At 35.8% G+C, this 17,897-nt stretch overlaps 1 protein-coding gene across 3 annotated transcripts in view; it reads right to left on the bottom strand.

Annotated features, from left to right (window-relative positions):
- Positions 1–17,897, bottom strand: part of LPIN2 (lipin 2) — a 47,663-nt gene that overhangs the window by 11,392 nt on the left and 18,374 nt on the right. For all 3 annotated transcript variants that reach the window (XM_075494432.1, XM_075494430.1, XM_075494431.1), the window contains exons 3-13: positions 17,431–17,526; positions 13,652–13,950; positions 9,462–9,569; positions 5,595–5,718; positions 4,624–4,945; positions 4,287–4,386; positions 2,926–3,113; positions 1,620–1,713; positions 1,180–1,249; positions 984–1,073; positions 162–244 (exon numbers count right to left, since the gene is read on the bottom strand). In XM_075494432.1, coding sequence (XP_075350547.1) covers positions 162–244; positions 984–1,073; positions 1,180–1,249; positions 1,620–1,713; positions 2,926–3,113; positions 4,287–4,386; positions 4,624–4,945; positions 5,595–5,718; positions 9,462–9,569; positions 13,652–13,950; positions 17,431–17,526 — 1,574 coding nt within the window. The remainder of the gene's footprint in view (positions 1–161; positions 245–983; positions 1,074–1,179; positions 1,250–1,619; positions 1,714–2,925; positions 3,114–4,286; positions 4,387–4,623; positions 4,946–5,594; positions 5,719–9,461; positions 9,570–13,651; positions 13,951–17,430; positions 17,527–17,897) is intronic.

Raw genomic sequence — 17,897 nt, 5'->3', positions numbered from 1 at the left:
GCCAAACACATCTGGTTTCTCTTCAGCAGCTTAGAGGAAAATGTTTCTTCCCACAGTAAATTCCTACTGAATTCTTCATTCAAAAAAGAAAAAAAAAAAAAAAGGAAAAAAGAAAAAAGACACTATTCAGTCCACAAAATAGTCTTCAGACAGGGACACACCTACTATTAACTTGCTCTTTTATAGTTGCTGGCAGTTCATTTGCTCTTTGCGTCTCAGTTTTCCCCTCTTTTGCTTCTGGTATCTAAAGCAACATGATAATAAAAAACATATTGACATTTTAAGCATTTTAAACTGATCCAAGTGAATTCATAGTTCACACTTAAGCAAATAGCTATCAATATAGTACATAAACTATATTAAGTCTCAGAATCGCTGTAAATTATTTAACAAAAGGATGCTTATTAATAAATGATCCATTAAAGCTTTTTATTATTTTAGGAAACAAAATTCTGCATTCCAGAAGTTCAGAACTACTAGTCTAACATGATGAGTTTAACATTAAAGGAGCTGTCAACCTCTAAGCTTATAAAATTCACTTTTTTTTGGGAAAAATAATTTAAGGCACATGCTCGAGGTTTAGAAAGCTTAATTTAGTCTAAAATGAGGTGTCTCAGCATAACATCTATTATGCAGCACAGGACCTACTTATTTATTTGTGTATACATTCCTAAAACATACTGCAGTGACTGAAGAGTAGCTCTGACAACTGCTTATGGCTTAGAAGAAAAAATTTGAAGAATATTGTGCAACAGATGAATACAATAAATTTTGTTGAAGCAACTAGGAACAAAAAATAAAGATGTGATATTTAAGACTAAATATACAGAAGCAGCTACAGCTACTGCAACACTGAGTAACTCTCAGCTGGCAATCAGTGACACAGGGCTACATGAGCAGTGTCATGAGTACTTCTGACAAATTACAATTTTTTCACTTTTTAACAACTAAGGGGGGGAGGGGTCAAAATAGGTCTCAGTTACCTGTTTAGTCATGCTTTCTCTCTTGCGCCAGAACCACCACCTTCCAGACTTCTTTGGCATCTTTTCTTTGACCCAAGACTCAACAGTAGCCTGAAAAATTAGGCATGTTTTTAATTTGTATAGAAAAACAAAATAAAGAGATAACATGTTACTACATACCAAATCTTTTAAAAAAAGTATACATGTATCTATTTACCTTGGGCAAACTCTTCTGAAACACCTGCAAACTCAGAATCATTGGAGCAGCCAATGCCCAGTTATAATACCTGTTTTAAAACATGTTATTGATAAGATATTACAAAACCTGACTAGAGGTCAATAAATATCAGTGTGCAAACTGCCCTTTTGTTAATGAAAATATATATTTGCTGCCAACAACTAATATTAAAGTTTTCTGCAAGCAGAGTTATTTTAATATACACAATTCAACATCAGTGGTAATTGCTGATAAAAGTCTCACTTCAGTTCAAGCTAAATTTAATACAAATCTTCAGTTCAAAATCATTCTCTTTGAGACTGAGAAACAGATCCATCAAAAACACAAACTGCTATGGAAGCTGAGAAATGCACTCACTTTAAAGGGTAGATTTTAAATGAGATCTTCTATGACCTAATTACATGATATAGAGAGTTTACCTGTTATAAATCCTTATTACCAAATTAGGATTGTCTATGAGTCCAGGGTTTTCAGCAAATTCATGATAAGTAATAATATGTTCCATGAATTTTTCTGCAATAGAAGCAGATTTTAATTAAAAATAATAATATAAAATCCCAAGATGTCTGATTAGTTTGTATCTAGGAAAATGCTTTCTGTCATTTCAGAGTCTTTGCTGATCTTGCAACATCACTCAAGATATGCTAATACGGCCTGCCTGTCAAGTCTTGTGACTGCCTCCTCAGTAACAGGGAAAGTCTTGTACCACTTCAACAGTCACAGTAATGAGAATTAAGAAATTAGAAGAGGGAGGATAACGAGGAGGTAGGAACTAATTCAGTTCGCAGGCTGGAAAAAGAGCACCATGCTTGTCTAAGCAAGTTTTCTTTAAAAATTATTATGGCAGGTAAGGGGCCTACATATGACACTAAAAGGGGAGGGGGGAAGGACGTCAGCTTTTCAGGTTTGTTTAATCACTGACTACTAATAGCATTTTCATGACTAGTGATTATACAAGTTTGCAGAAATTCATGATTTAGTGTAAGACCCCTGCAAGGAAGACATAATTTTTTTCAAATCAAATCCAATATTACTTCCACGTTACCAAGAGAGCTGTTTTGAGCCTTTATTAATAAGCATTTAAATTTCACTTGATGCATTAGAGACTGGATGACCATTAAAAAAGTAATACTAAAAACATTCATGTACACGTTCATGAAGATTATGTGCTCCTAGAAGCTCTCTCAAAAATGCATACAACTTCAATATTAAAATTAACCAGAGCGTTAAGAGAGAAGAATCAGCTGGTAAAAATCTAAAGGTTAACAAACACCTAAGATAGGAAAAGCAGAGCAGGAGAAAAAATAGTCAAACACAATAGTCAAAGTTTTGTTTAATAGCTTAAAAAAAAAAAAAGAAGAAAAATTATCAGGCAGTTGGAAAGAATATGAATTGTGAAGATCGATATAGGACTAAGCAAGTAATTGCAGCCAGAAACAAGAGTGGTTGGTCAGATATGCAATATGTAGTGCAAAAAAGGAGACAGAAAGCTTCTCTGAGACATCAAGATTAATTTGAGGATTAATTTGAGGTTAAATTCTGCTATCTCTGCTTGGCAAATGCTTGAGAATTTCAGAAAATGAAAGATTACCCCTTCCCTTTTCTCAACATGAGCATAACAATAAGCCAAAGCTTTGCAAAGTGGAAATTGGAGCATTCAAGACACTTCATTTGTTTAGCTGCCTGAGCTTTATTACTGTGTATATATTTTAGTCTTTCACATACCTTTAGAAATCTCTCCATTTTCATTGAGACCTCCACAAAGTGAAAGTGTAACATCAGGCAAGTCCATAGCAGAATCAGACATGCACTCTGTACCACTATCAGCAGCAGCACTTCCTACTGATTGGGGTGACTGGGAACCAGAAAGGGTATCTGACTCCGTCCACTGCCTGAAGCCTGGATCAGAATCACTAAAGAAACGAAGTCCACATTTTCCGTAAGTATTTCACTTGCAAAAAAATGTATAGATTTTAGGTTACAGAACACACTATATGATTACTCAAAAAAAAAAAATCATCTTGCTGTTGCATTTCTTTTAAGTATGACATCACTTTACAACATGAATTTAAAACCAACCGAACAAAAACCAGGCACAAACACACCTCCTCAACCCTTCATAATACTGGCAGATTGACAGTTTCCAGTTCTCCTAACATTAAGCTAAATTGGGAAATAATTGCATTTCTCTTGCCTGCAACAAAATTGCATTTAAAGGAGGAAAAGATCCTCTACGTTCTATTTTTGCAGAACAATACTATGCTCCTCAATATTTACCAGAAAGCTGTAGAATAAGAATAAAAGGAAAAAGGACATTGCTTGATGTTTTTAGAACACTGTGTGTTTGGAGAATAGTACAATAGAAAAGAAAGGTGGCCTTTTAAATAAAAAATATCACATTGTCATCTAGGGTTATTAGTTATTAGTTTGATCCCAAGTGATGTAATCAGTCAGTACTGAAAAGTTTACAATTTTAGTTTCAACATAAACCAATAGACTCTTCTTCCTTATTAAGCTGTATTTTTACAAAGGTCTTCCTAAACAGTTATTCTTTTGGAGAGTATTTTAGGAGTATAAAATGCTTTGATTTCATTTAAAAAAAAAAACAAAACAAACCACAACAAACAGGAGTGAATTCTGAGACTGAGCTGCCTTGCATGAAGATCTTGTGGGATTTTTTTTGTTGGTCTATTTGTTATTAAAAAAAAAAAGTTAGAAGGGATGTACAGGACATGCAAAAAATACACTGATGTGCACTTATCTAGAGCTGGCAATATGGCAAAACAGAGTACTAGTGCAAAAGGAGTGTGCTGTTTAAACTTACCCCCCCTCTATATTTGCAGAACATACAGGTTCCACAAAGATGAAAACTCTCAGTAACGACCTCCTTCAATGTGTTTCTTGTCAAATCAGAAACAGATTTTCACAATGAGATCAGTACTGATTACTCCACAAAAGCCTAGAAACCTGAATTCCAATTCTTTTTATCAGAACTGGTACTTAAACACCTAAATCATACATGTAATAACTCACGTAGTGCAACTGCAATATAACCCTAGATCCATAGAACCTTAATTCAAAATTACCTTTTGGGAAAGTAGAGTGCTGCAACTTCAGGTTCCAAAGCCTTTAGGTCCTCCAAGTAAATATCGTCAGGCCCCTGATGATGACTTCGCTTGTGCACCCCTGTTAATTTTAACAAGATTACTAAAATGAAGCTATCCAGACACATTAAATACAAACATAATTGTGGAAGATTCAGACTTACTTGTAGCATTTATAAATCCAAGAGTTTAATTATAGTTTTAGTCAGATAAGACTTTAAATAGCAAAAACTGAAAAGGCACATTTATACTTTTTCCACTATGGCCTCAAGTTTGGTAGATCACACTTAAGGAAAGAATCAACAGCTTTATTATATACCTTTCTTTTTTGAAGGAGAGTCAATTTTTGCTGTTGGCTTTGTTTCTGGTAAAGGGTCCACCAACAGTCTGGAATGATGATCAGCATCTAATGGCAACGGATCTTGCGGTTCTATGATCGCAGAAGCAAGAGAATCTTTAACATCCATCTGCTTAAGCAGAGGATGAGTTCTTGGCTCAGGTTTCAGTACTGTACAGACAGAATCTTTCACATCATCATCATCTTCAACTTCATCAGAGCTGAGGATGACCCTAAAATGAGTCTTTTCTGATGGAGTAATGGTAGCTGTTCTGGGATGTTCCAGTTTCTCTTTCTTGCTTATCTGAAAAACAAAACTCTAAGTCAATCCTTTCATTTCACATGTTTGTTTTATTCTGGTCTAAACATTAAACTTGTACTCATGTTACAAGTCCTGGTCATAAGTAAACGGTGTGAGAATTTAAACATGTATTTTAGCAACGTAAAACATGTCGCACTGTATTAGCAAAGTTCCCTGCAACAGAAGCTTTATACTAGCTTATTTAGAAGTTCAGTAAAGAAACTGGCATAGAGGAAGTGCTGACTTGACTAAACCATGGCAAGAAAGAAGCATAAATGTGGACATACCAGGGCTTCTGTCACCAGCTGTCATGTTAGATATCAAATTTACTCTATCAAGGTTACAATTCCTCTGGAATGAACTAGAACCTAGCCTAAAATAAAGGAAATTAATTTCTAAAGTTGCTTTCTTCATTTTCTAACTAAAAATTCAGGAATTTCAGATTTTTACTGCTAGGTTTTCTGGAACTACTTTGCTGACCAGCTTTTGAACTCAACAAATTCAACTATCTGCCAGCCACAAGGGGGTGCTACTTTCCTATTTCAGATGAATTATTCTGAAGAACAGCAGCAGATTCCAATCCTCTCTTAGGACAGAATTTTAGATATGCTAAAACTCAGTTCACAAAGTTAGAGACAATAAATAAATTTACCTTGGTTGATTCTGGGAATCCTCCCCATGTCCATTCCATGTGAGATTCAGATCTGAGCAAGCTCTCAGCAGGTTTAACTTCCAGTTCTGAATCACTTTTAGGGCAGACTGGCTCAGAAAAAGGGCTAGCAAACCAACAAGAAAAAAAAAAAAGCAAGCTGCAGTGTTTAAAATGCATTTGTTGTGCAGCTACTGTTGGTAGAGTTTTCTACAGCTTCACAGAGCTTCAATTATTCGGCAACATGGCAAGAAGCCCAGCAGGGTTTTCAGACAGTGAGAAATTAGGTTAAAACCAAAATCATATTAAAGGACTTACATAGCGATCACCCTAAACAGATTCATCCACTATATCTGCAGTGTAGGTTTAAGCTCTCCCCTCAGCCCATGTTCCATTTTTCAAACAAAACAGAATAAACCAAAAAAGTTTAGATAAAAGTAATACAGATATTAGCTTTAAGTTCCTTTCCTCTGTAAAAATATAGCATTTAAGCTTGCTTTGCCAAGACTTGAGTAATAAAAGTCCTGCAAACCTAACTCACAAATGCATGAAACGACACCAATTCCTGATGAGGGGAAAACAACATTAACAAGATAACTTAGGAGAGGGAAGGGAGATTACTTGAAACTTCCTTCAGATGTATTTGGACTACATGACCTTTTAAAGTTCCATCCTATTTTTCCTACAGTGGTTATTATCCATAAATCAGAAACAGACCTCTGGAATTTACTTTAGCCAAGACTACTTTTAAGCCAGAAGAACTCACTCTACAAAATGCTAGAAAGGTGTGATTTCAAAATCATTTTGCTCTTATGATTTAGGGAGGAAAGGAAACACAAGAAGTTGTTTTGAAGTAGCATTTAGTTTTGGGACAGGTCCAAGTCTATCCTTTCTTGAACAGGGCAATTATATTGCATATTATAGAAATGCTGCTCTTTTGACACTGACATTGATAGAGTATTTTGGTGGGTTTTTTTAATATATATATAAACCTCAATATTTGAATTTGAACTGTAGGGACCAGAACTGGACACAGCACTCCAGGCGCAGCCTGACCAGTGCTGAGTAGAGTAGGATGATTACATCTCTATCTCTGCTAGTAATGCCCCTGCAGATGCAGCCCAAGATCCAATTTGCCTTCGTTGCTGCAGTGGCACACTGCTGACTCATGTTCAGCTTGTTGTCCACCAGGACCCCCAGGTCCCTTTCAGCAAGGCTGCTCCCCAGCCACACAGATCTGAGCCTGTACTGCGCTCTTTGGTTATGTCGTCCCAGGTGCAGGACTTAGAACTTGTTGCACCAGGAGAGGTTTCAACTTGATATAAGAAAGAAATGTTTAACAGTGAGAATAATCATTTACTGGAACAACCTTCCCAGGGATGTGGTCCCCATCACAAGAGGTTTTCAATTTGAGGCTGGACAGGGCGCTAGATTAATCTCATCTAGTCTCCCTTTTCCACGAAAGGTTGGACCACATGATCTTTTGAGGTCCCTTCATCCAGGGATACAAAAAGGAAACCATTTAGAGATTTCCCTCCTCAGTTCTCCTTTAACAATTTCCTACAGAAATTAAACAAGCCCTTCTAACAGTACAGAAAATGTAAAGTAACACATTGATGAAAATACATGTACGTATTTGTTTTCAGGAGGAATATGAACTCATTTTCCCTACGTGCCAAATAATTTGTTCTGCCTGTATCACAAGTCAACTAGAAGCCATGCAGACATATTAACCTGTTTCTAAGCCTAATTCTTGATATTCATCAGTACTTGCAAAAGACTGAATACTTCAGGGCTTTGAGAACCTAAGCCTGTTCTACTTCCCCCAAAGTATAAGTTTTCCATTATCATTCTCAGGGAGAAGTCTTTAGTCAAAAGGCCCATGCTTGTAATAGTGATCTAGTCATGCTAACATTGCTTGTTAAAACAGGAAGAACATTGATGGTATCAGGTATCAAATAGTTAATGGTTATGCTTTTTGATTTTATTCTAGTGAGTACGACAAACAGAAGTGTCCTCACTGAGAAGACCTAAGCTATTATCTTCCCTTAGCTCCCTGCAAGGGTTCTGAAGAGCAAGACGACCAACCTCAACTAAAAGACACTTAGCTTTTCCAGGTGTCCAAAAGGGAGGTTATTAAAACCTTTTCTCTTCTCCTAGATGGAGAATTTCTCTTCTCCTAGATGGCTCATGTGAGAGAGAATCCCCCACCCAACTCCCCCTGCCCCACAAAGAGGGAAAGGAAAATTGCCAATTTCTCTGTTACACTGCAATCTGTACTGGATAGCTTCTTGTTAAAAAACCCCCAAAACTATAAAGAGCCTAGGTATCTCACATGATGCACAAACAAGGGGTTAGAGCAGACTATCCCCTAAATACGTGAACAAGAAGAGAGGCATGAATCATATCTCCCAGATATAGCCTGCTAGTCTATGTTAGAGTTTTGTAAACTGAAAAGGAATATCAGCCTCTATGCTGTAATTATGTAGGTGATACAATCCATACAACACCATGTCAATCCTCAGGGTCAAACACCGTGACTGCTTTTCAGTCACAAACCACAAACGTTTGGGGAACATTTGAAGACTACATCTCATCAAGTACAATTGAGGATGTGGTTGTCAGCCCAAAATATAAAAAGGAACAATAATGGGATTTCCTGTCCAACTGCTTCTGTTCATTAACAAGCTACGCGCTGGGGGAATTAGCAGGCACCAAGCATGGTGTGGTACATTCAGACTCTATTGAGGCCACAGCCCTGGAAACACCCAAAGCAGAGAGATTATTTGCACTTCAAAAAGTATTTCCTGAAGCTCTCTCTTCTATTCTGCACTACCATCTATTGATACAGAAGAACAGGCACCTGTGCACTGAGCAGCTAACATGCAACAATGGATATCACACAAGGCTGACCAGTAATCCTCACTGACACTGTGAATGTATCTGCTATGAGGTAGAGTCCTCAGTCAAACTGAAAAGCAGTAAAACTAGACACTCACCAAAGAGTTAAAATGAATCAAGATACTGCTCAGCATGCTATGTGCTATATATATGTCCTTCCCTATGCCCAGTGTTCAGGAAAAGTATGAAATTTACCTCAAGTACTACCACATATGGACAGAGTGCTTTCTTATGCAAATAAGAGATTAATGTTAGAGTGATGAAATCCAACGGGTGAGCCTTGAAAAATCTAGAACCTGAATGCAAGAGGAATATAATAGCATGAACATCAGAAACTGAAGAGCTTGAATGTATAAACAGAAGTGCCCTAGTCACTGTAACTGAAAACTGACTGGCAAGGTGTATTATGTCATTTGTAAGAATCCACAATCAACTGATACTGTTTCTGGTATCTCTGGGTTAGTATTCCAGCAACTAGAAAATTCTCTGTTCTGAAGTGGAATATGAGTCCAGTTGAGGACCTAGCTTTACCTCGAGAAATTTGCATTATTTCACCTGGCAAATTCTAACTTACATACTCAACACTTCTGCTTTATGACATATCAAGTGCTGCTTATGCTAGGATGAATCATAGGAAATATTCATTTTCCATAACCTTCTCAACCTAAGAAAATCTTATTAACTTATTAACTATATTTTCTTTCTTTAATAATGAATTTTAATAAGGAAGTTTTTTTTTCCTCACTTGAGAGGAAAAAAAAAGACAAAAAAAGACACAAAGTTTGTTTAATACATACAGTAGAGAGGAAAGTTCTCAAAGTTCCAAGTAAATATAATATGCATCTGATATCACAAGTTAGGCATGTTTGATAGTTTTACAGATCGGGGGGGGGAATTAATGAAAAGTCATAATATTTTTTTTATAATTATTCATCATTACACATATGATAACATTACAGAGTGACTTACTTCTCCAAAGGGGACCAGTCTCCATCAGATAAGGGGTAATGATCCTTTGAGTGATAAATCAAAGATTCTTTTTGTTCTTCACCCTTTGGTGATGAATTTGAGGATCCTCTGTGGAGATAGATGGGACATTAAGTCAGCTATAAGAAATCTGCATTACTAATTCAGCTACAAAAGTTACTTAGATGTTATTAAAAATCCACGATCAAAAGAAAGAAGCATATAGCTTAAAGAGTTCATTGTTTGCAACACACCTTTATATAACTTGAAATTTATATAAAAACTATTATTAATACTTGAAAATATTGCAAGTTTAAAAATCTACTACTCTTGACACATAGTAAGTTAATATTGAACAAGTCACAATAGCATTAATGATATCACTCTCTACAGCCAGCTAGTATTATCAAAACCCAAAGATGAACAGAGATTTACACATAACCTTTACTACGTAAACCTTAGAAACACTGAAAAAGTTAAATAGAAAAGGTAGTTTTGACAATGCACTTTAAGACTGCACATTTCAAAAATTAAAACCAGTAAGAAAACAGGGGTAGGTACTAGCCTCACAATTTATCCAAGAGTTTATAAATTGACATAAACTACAAGAAGTGGCTAAAAGTACTGTACTTTTCTGAACAGTGGGATTTGTTTTGCACTGGGAAGTCTACTCAATATCTATAACAAAAAACAAACAAACAAAAAACACCAACAAAACCAACCAACAGTAAGACCCATTGAGCAGCCATGCATTGTATTTTATACAGAAGTCCCTTTTAAATATTTCCATCACAAGTACTTCAGACCTTTTTACAGCTTTCTGAATTTAATTGAATAAATAGCTATTCTCAGGATACAACTAACTTGTTTTGAGGTTAGATCAAGGGCATCATGGCTACACAGTGGATAGAACACAAGGAAGATAAGCCCGGAATTTGAGTGTAAAATGCAATACAAATTACTTTAAGCCACTACTACGAAAGAAAAAAAAAAAAAATTTTTCTTCCATTAGCAGCACAGTTGCACTGGACTTCTTTTGGAATGCTAAGACTAATTTATCTTATGGATGGAGGAACAAAGAGATTTTAACATTATCTATTAAAATACATTAGATTTTAAGATAATTAGATCTAATTAAAAAATCAGAATTTACACGCTTACTCAATACAGCCCATTAGACCCTAAGCAGTTACAGTGATCTGCCTCATTTGCACAAGTCTTTCATTTGGAAGACGGTCTAGACTATGTTAAATACTGAACCCTAAAAATGTCTTAATGGCTCCACTTCTTATTCAGAAGCATTATTATTATGAAACTTGATGATGACAGCTTGACTTGAGATGAGAGCTGCAGAGACTGTACATCTTTGTATTCATATACCAAGCTAACTCTGATAGAAAGACGTTTCATACTATCTTTGTCTGTCTCCAGTGCTAAGTATCTCCAAAAGAGGAAAAAGGTATTATTGAACAATTAAGTAAACACATTAAAAAAATTATTACAGAGACGTTCTCAATATTATGACTTCAGAGGGGGGCAAGATGACACACAGGGTGGTACTGAACAGATTTTATTCACTGGGAATTTGCAACCAAATGACTTCATATAAAGCATCAAAAAAATCAAATTTCATCTGTGAGTGGATAAATTTGAAGGTTAAAAATCCAAATGCAGTCAAAGATTATTGAAAATAAGAGGGGAAAACCAGTATACATCAACTTATAACTTCGAGTTTCACTGTCTATTCTAAGCTATTTATTTTGCAACATTTATAAACAGTGCTACCACTTTTTCTCATCCTTATCCGCTTTATTTATGGTCTAAATAAATAGATAAGAGTTTAGAGACAGATAACTACTTTAACTCTTTAACACCCATAGCACTGGAGAAATAATGCCCTATATTTCTGAGCGTACACACTATAATCTCAGTCCTCCTGGTATTATTTTAGGTAAGTCAAGCACTACTAACATATCTAAATCATAGCTAAAAAAGACAAAGGACATATTTTTTTTAAAGTTGCATAAACACTTGGAAATTGATTTTCCCAAGCAACAGGAAACAGCTTGTTGTTCACTTTATAAGAATAGAACTAGATAAGACATTACATACTGGTACCTGAGGCTGAATTTTTGACCTTCCTGTTGGAACATCAGCCTCCCTTTTCCTTTCCCCGTTTCACTTTGAAATCTGAAGCTATGTCTAATAACAGTTAGTTAAGTTTCTATTTCTTTTTTGTCCCCAAGAGCCACACATTCGTAACGAAAAAAATCAAACAAAACAAACCTGTGGGAATGTAAGGTGATATCAGCAGGATGTGAAAAGAAAGTTTATGAACATTTTTTCCAACTGTATCTTTAGCTGGGAAGAAAACAGTGTATGCCTATTGCAAGGCATTTTATTTCCTGCCTTGGTAGCAACTGGAATGACTGTATATGAACTCCACTAACAGATACACAGCCACAAACCTACTGTCTCTGGGCTTCCATTACTACCATGTATTTTTTTAGTTGCATTTACTTGCTATTCACAAGAAAACAGCATTCTTTTACAAAATCTTCCTTCTTTCACATCGTAACACTCTTCTCTGACCGAGAATGCATTTCTATTGCTGTTTCTGTTGATATATACATGTAAAAAAAATGGTTTATAAATAAAAAGCCTTTTCAATCTTCAATTCTAAAGGGTACAAAAAATAAAACCGGAGTAACCTTTATGGAAACACCATGGTCTGTTCAGCTATGACAAACACTTGACATTTCAGTCAAACCTACAATTTTTTATTCATCTCTAGTGAAATTAAGATAATTGCTAGAATAGCAATTTGAATTGTAAACACTGGATGAAAACAGCCATTATTGGCATGACATTCCTAAATTCTTCATACATTTGTAATAATTTATTAAATAAAGAATAAACAATTCATGGGTTATATTTTTTTTCTTCCTGTACTTGATGGTTATTTTTATTTTTGATGGTTTCACTATGAAAAGTTAATGTTGTCTTAAGACTCTCACACTGAAGACTGAACAAAGATCTTGCTTTTCTTAAACTGGAAAAAAGGAAAAAAGGAAAAATCTCAAACCAAACAAAATGCCAATTCCCAGAGTTAAACAGAGCAGTGAGTATCTAAATGACAATTCATTGACATAAATATGACAGTGAAAAAAATAAGGCAAGTGAACTAAGAAAGCCCCAGACATTCTAGAAAACACTTTAAAATCCAAGCTTTGTTTGTTGTGTTTTATCAGTCACAGGTGTGATAAGTTAGATCCATGTTTTTCTGTTGCACTAACCTTTTTGACTGCTACTTATTAAATTTGAGACTCTCTTGAAGACCCACACTGAAAGAGTTTTTTCAGTTATACTTTATTATACCAAAACATTCTTCCAATTCCCAGACCAGATCTTGAATTTATTCAGACAGTACTACATTTAACAGAAATGCTGTCCAATAAAGCATCTAGCTTTGTCTAAAAACTAAGTCCACTTCTTTTGTTAAGCAGCCTAAGAAACTTCCACATAAAACTGATGAGTAGGCCTTTCCTGGATTTTAAGCATTTATATGCTTGATAGCTTTCTTCTATTACTATAATCTTTCCTATTACTCATATAAGCTTCTTCAGCTTATTAGTATGTGCTACCACTTTACTGCAAGCTCCCCTTTACTAATAGTTATGAATTCAAAATAAAGGACTGATTTTTTTTTTCTTCCTCCTTTATGACTACACACATATAAAGAATTCTCTTTACTAATGTGAAGGAGCATTCATTTATGTAGTTTTCAGTTACCAAAGTAAACTTCAAGTTACAGAGAAGTCAAATTCAGATGTAGTATACTACAGGCATTCCACACTGCAGTTTATGTAGAGTTCACCAAACACACCAGAAGGCCACTCTGCCTCATCAGAAAAATTACACTGAAACTTTTTCTCAGTCAGATAAAAGATCATGACAACACTTCTTTACCAGAATGGGCTTAATTGGATTTCACGTTCATAACAAAATGGCCAAACTTGAAGGATTCTATAAAGGTGTGGAAGATAATGGTTTGGAGTTTTGTTCGTTTGAGGAAAAGCCTGCGCAGAGCCTATTGAAACTTACGCGTTACTTGCATAGAGGAAAAGTACAGGTCACCTTCTAAATGTTCAGTGATAACAGTGAAAGCAGTCAGCAAGTATCTGATAGTTTACCTTAGGGGTTGAACACTTTTTTCATCATCTGAGCTTATTTCCATTTCAAAAATCTCTTCCGTCCCAGTAGAAGAGATCTGATCTTCCTTCCTGCTATCTTGTTTGTATTTCTTTCTTCTTCTTTTTTTCTTTTTCACAGAACCCGGGGTGAATACAGTCTCTGTTTCCACAGAGTGTGGAATTTCTGAGCTTACACATGTCCTCTCATTTTCACCTGATTTCAAATGATTGCCAGTGTCTTTAAAAAACTGGTCTTCAGTGGGTATCGGAGATGTTGCCAAATATGCAGGAACTTTTTCCTAAGCAAAAATAGAAAATAAAGAACAGACTATATTTTTTACTTTGTTTTGTGCGTACAGGATTGTTGTCGGCTACAGATTAATCCTTGCATCTATATTTAGACACGAAACCATACAATAGCCCAACAGTATGAAGCCGATATCCAGAAGGAACAAAGTTCACTAGAGGGATTACAAAAAGTCCAGAAAAATGAATATTAGTATTCTTACACTTTCAGACATAAATAATTGATTTTGCTAGCAAAACAAATACCCAGTCAGTGGAATGTTTTTGAAATTACCTGCCCTTGAGCACAGCAGTTCTATCCATGCTTAGTAAATGTGTTAATAAAAATAGGCTAATTAAATCCACTGCTGTCTATTTATTTTGGAACATTCATAGAAAGGTGTAGGTTGGAAGGGACATTTGGAGATCATCTGGTCCAATCTTCTGTTGAAAGTAGGGCCTCAGGTTAGGTTATCCAGGGCCTTGTCAAGCCAAAGATTGAATATTTCCAGTGAGAGAGAGTCTACCAGTTCTCTAGGCAACCTATTCCTGTTTTATATTGTTCTCACAGTGAAGGATTTTTCTTAATAGCCAGCTGGCATTACCCCCTTGTGGGCATCCTTGTGAAGAGAGTGCCTCCATCTGCTCTATAACTACCTTGTAGGTATTGCAAGACTGTCATTAGATTCCCCTGAGTCTTCTCTTGTTTAGGCTGAACACAGCCAATTCCAGCAACCTTTCTTCCTATGTCAGCTTCTCCAACCCTCTGATCATCCTGGTGCCTCTCCACTGGACTCCCTCCAATTTTCCACGTCTCTCCTGAACTGAGGAGACCAGAACTTGGGAGACCAGAACTGTGTTGCAGGTTTGGCCTAATGTATACTAGGTTGAGTAGGACAATCCTACATCCCTCCATCTGCTGGCTGTACTCCTGCTGATGCAGCCTAGGACACACTTGCCTTCATTGCTGCCTGGGTACACTGCCGACCTTCACAGCAGAGATGCATTTCATCCAGTCAGACCCCAGCCTGTACTGCTGTATGGGATTCTTCAACCCAGATGCAAGACTTCACATGTATCTTGGTTAAACCTTGTGTGAACCTTGTTGGTCCAGTCTCCCAGCCTGTCAAGTTGGCTCCATGTGGTAGCTCTTTTTCTGGCCTGTCTACATCTCTTCCCAGTTCAGTGTTACCCACAAAATTGGTGAAGGTGCATTCAGTCTTGTCATCCATGTCAGACACTATTTATGTAAAGTATCTTTCAAAAAGAAAAACTCAACTATAATTTACTCACATTAAAACCAACAAACAAACAACCTTAAATTAATTACAACTCACTGCTCTTTGAAGGAACAATTCAAATGAAGGAAAAGCTTTACCAATGGACTGCCTGGGGTTTCACATCATTACAAGAAACTTGAAAGATTTTGACACCTAGACTGAAAGAAACACACTGTGAAGGGACAAAGACAGGGTGGAACAAAAATAGAAGAGAATGGAATTTGCATAGCGAGGAGAAAAAGTTATGGAGCTCAATTTCATGGTAAGAATAGAACTAATTACAAGATGCCTGTTATTTTACAGGACTCTTATGCAGCAGATTAGTCAGGAACTACACTGTGATCAGAAACAGCCAGAGCACTGATACTACTGTTGATGTGTTCAAAGTCTGAACAGCTATTATTTAATATGAAATTCAATTTTTCCATTGAGTTAACAGTTACAGACCAAGTTTTGTTCCACTGTTTGTAAAGTAGAAAGAAGTGGAGAAAGGAGAACAAAATACAGCCTTATACAGCAGTAACGACACACAGCTTTTGCATTGGGAAAAACCTCCAAATCAAACGATAGCACCTAAAATAAAGTTAAATATTCTACACAATTAGTGATAAATAATCCAGAATAACAAGACAAAATTAAAAAACAGAGAAAAAGTTAAAAGAAAACTGGCTGAAAAATTATGCCTGAAAGTTACATTATAATAGTCCTGATTTATGTGAATTGAGGCGTGTGGTACTTCTGAATATCAACATATGAAAAGAGCAAAGACTGACCACTTGAAAGAATCTTTCTGAATCCACTGAGAACTTGATGAAATGTTTATCATTTATACCTTAAGCATAGCTTCAAGAGGTGACCACAAGGACACGTTGATCAGTAGCAGAAATACTGAGGAAAAAAAAAGTCTAAAAGCACTAAAAACAACTCAGTCCTCTGCTCTGTAGCTAACTCAATCTATAGTTTCAGCATGAACTACCAGCTTTCCAGAACACATTATACACGGATAAGGCACTCTTATTATAAATTAAAATATACTAAGCAAGTGCAATAGCTCCTTTAAAACTCTGTACTGTGGACAAAGGTAGTGGCTATCACCCTTGCTTTCTGGAAGTCTTAAGACTGATCAGTTCCCATCCGTGGCTGACACAGCCTACATCTATAAAAAACTGCTTTCAGTTTTTATTTTAATCATGGTGTATGCTAAAACAGAACCCAACCTTCCTTTCTCTTAAATGTTATGAATCCCTACCCCAAGTTATAATTTAGGGTCTTGATGCTTATTTTTTCCTTCCAGTTTAAATTATATTTAACTCCTTTCAAAATGAGAGTTTCCTCCGATCCCTCACAGTAAACAAGTAGCGCCCTAAACTAAAAAGTGGATCAAGCTCATTTCCTTCAAAGACTCCGATTCCTAATAACAACAGGAAGTTAACACTTCATCTTTTACTTCACCAAGACAAAATTTTTTTCTCTCTCCTCTAACTATTTTCATTGAACCTTTTGGAACTTTGTATTTAGAGCTTCTTTCCTTCTGTCTTGCTGAAAAATGCCAACAGATTCAAAAGTGATCAAAACCAAAGCTTAGGACTGACAAATATTGTGATTACATAGGTCCCATATCCTTAGGAAATAAGAATAAAAATGAACCATTATTCCTGTTTTTCAGAGGCTCATTAGCTTCCAGCTGCAATAGGTTCTTGGGAAATTAATTACTGTATTATAATACAAGAAGAATTCTCAAGTCGAAGAAGTTACTGTTAACTGGTGAAAATTTCATAGGTAAAATTGTGAAAAACTGCTAAAAATTATAAGACAAATTAAAAATATGCCAAAATAGACAACCTTTATTAGTCCAGAGGTCAGTAGCACCAGCTATAAGAACTTAGGGCAAAAATTATTGTAAGGCACTGCAATCTGTATAACTGCAGTCAACAAGAATGAATACACTAAAACAAAGTAAAAAAAAAATTCAACAAATCTTTCAAATAATGCTCTAATAAAAAAAAAAAAGAATTAGTTACATTATCATCACTGGTAGCAGAATTGTACAAAGCACCAAGCATCGCAGCAGCATATGAAAGTGACATTAAGATTCAGTCACAAAAAATCTAGCTTTCATAAAAGTTACAATATTGACAACACTATATTAAGCATTTTTAACACATTACTCTGTTAATACTGCATTCTAGCGATCATGAAGCACAAAGCCCTTACATTTTCCTCCTCAGTTTCTTGTACAAAGAAAGCTTCTCCATTGTCACCCAGTTTCATATGAAGATCAACAGCATCGCCATTAATTTCTATATCAATCTGCGGAAAGAGACAATTTAATGTAAATAATTCATCACAGGGGAAAGCACTGACCTCAAGGCCTACTTAGCTCTGAGAGTAAACTTTGTTCCATTGTATAATCATGTCTCTTTCTCCTCTCTCTGCTTTTTGAACGAAGTCTGTTATAATAACGGTCTTTATTTTGTTAACCTGCAAAATACATCATGCTCCTAGCAGAGAGCCTAACACCTACAAGAAAAATTGCAAAAAAAATAAAAAACATCTGAAGACTGAATCTTGTTCAACTAATTTGGACAGCTAGAAGCATAAATAATAACCATTGATCTAGTCTTTATTTCCTGGAAGAATGATTGAGACTGTTCATGTTCATTTTAAAGCTCAACCTTAAT

This window comes from Mycteria americana, chromosome 2, assembly GCF_035582795.1.
Source record: "Mycteria americana isolate JAX WOST 10 ecotype Jacksonville Zoo and Gardens chromosome 2, USCA_MyAme_1.0, whole genome shotgun sequence".
NCBI lineage: Eukaryota > Metazoa > Chordata > Aves > Ciconiiformes > Ciconiidae > Mycteria > Mycteria americana.
The sequence above is the reverse complement of the archived record's forward strand: the minus strand, read 5'-3'. Positions and strand labels throughout refer to the sequence as shown.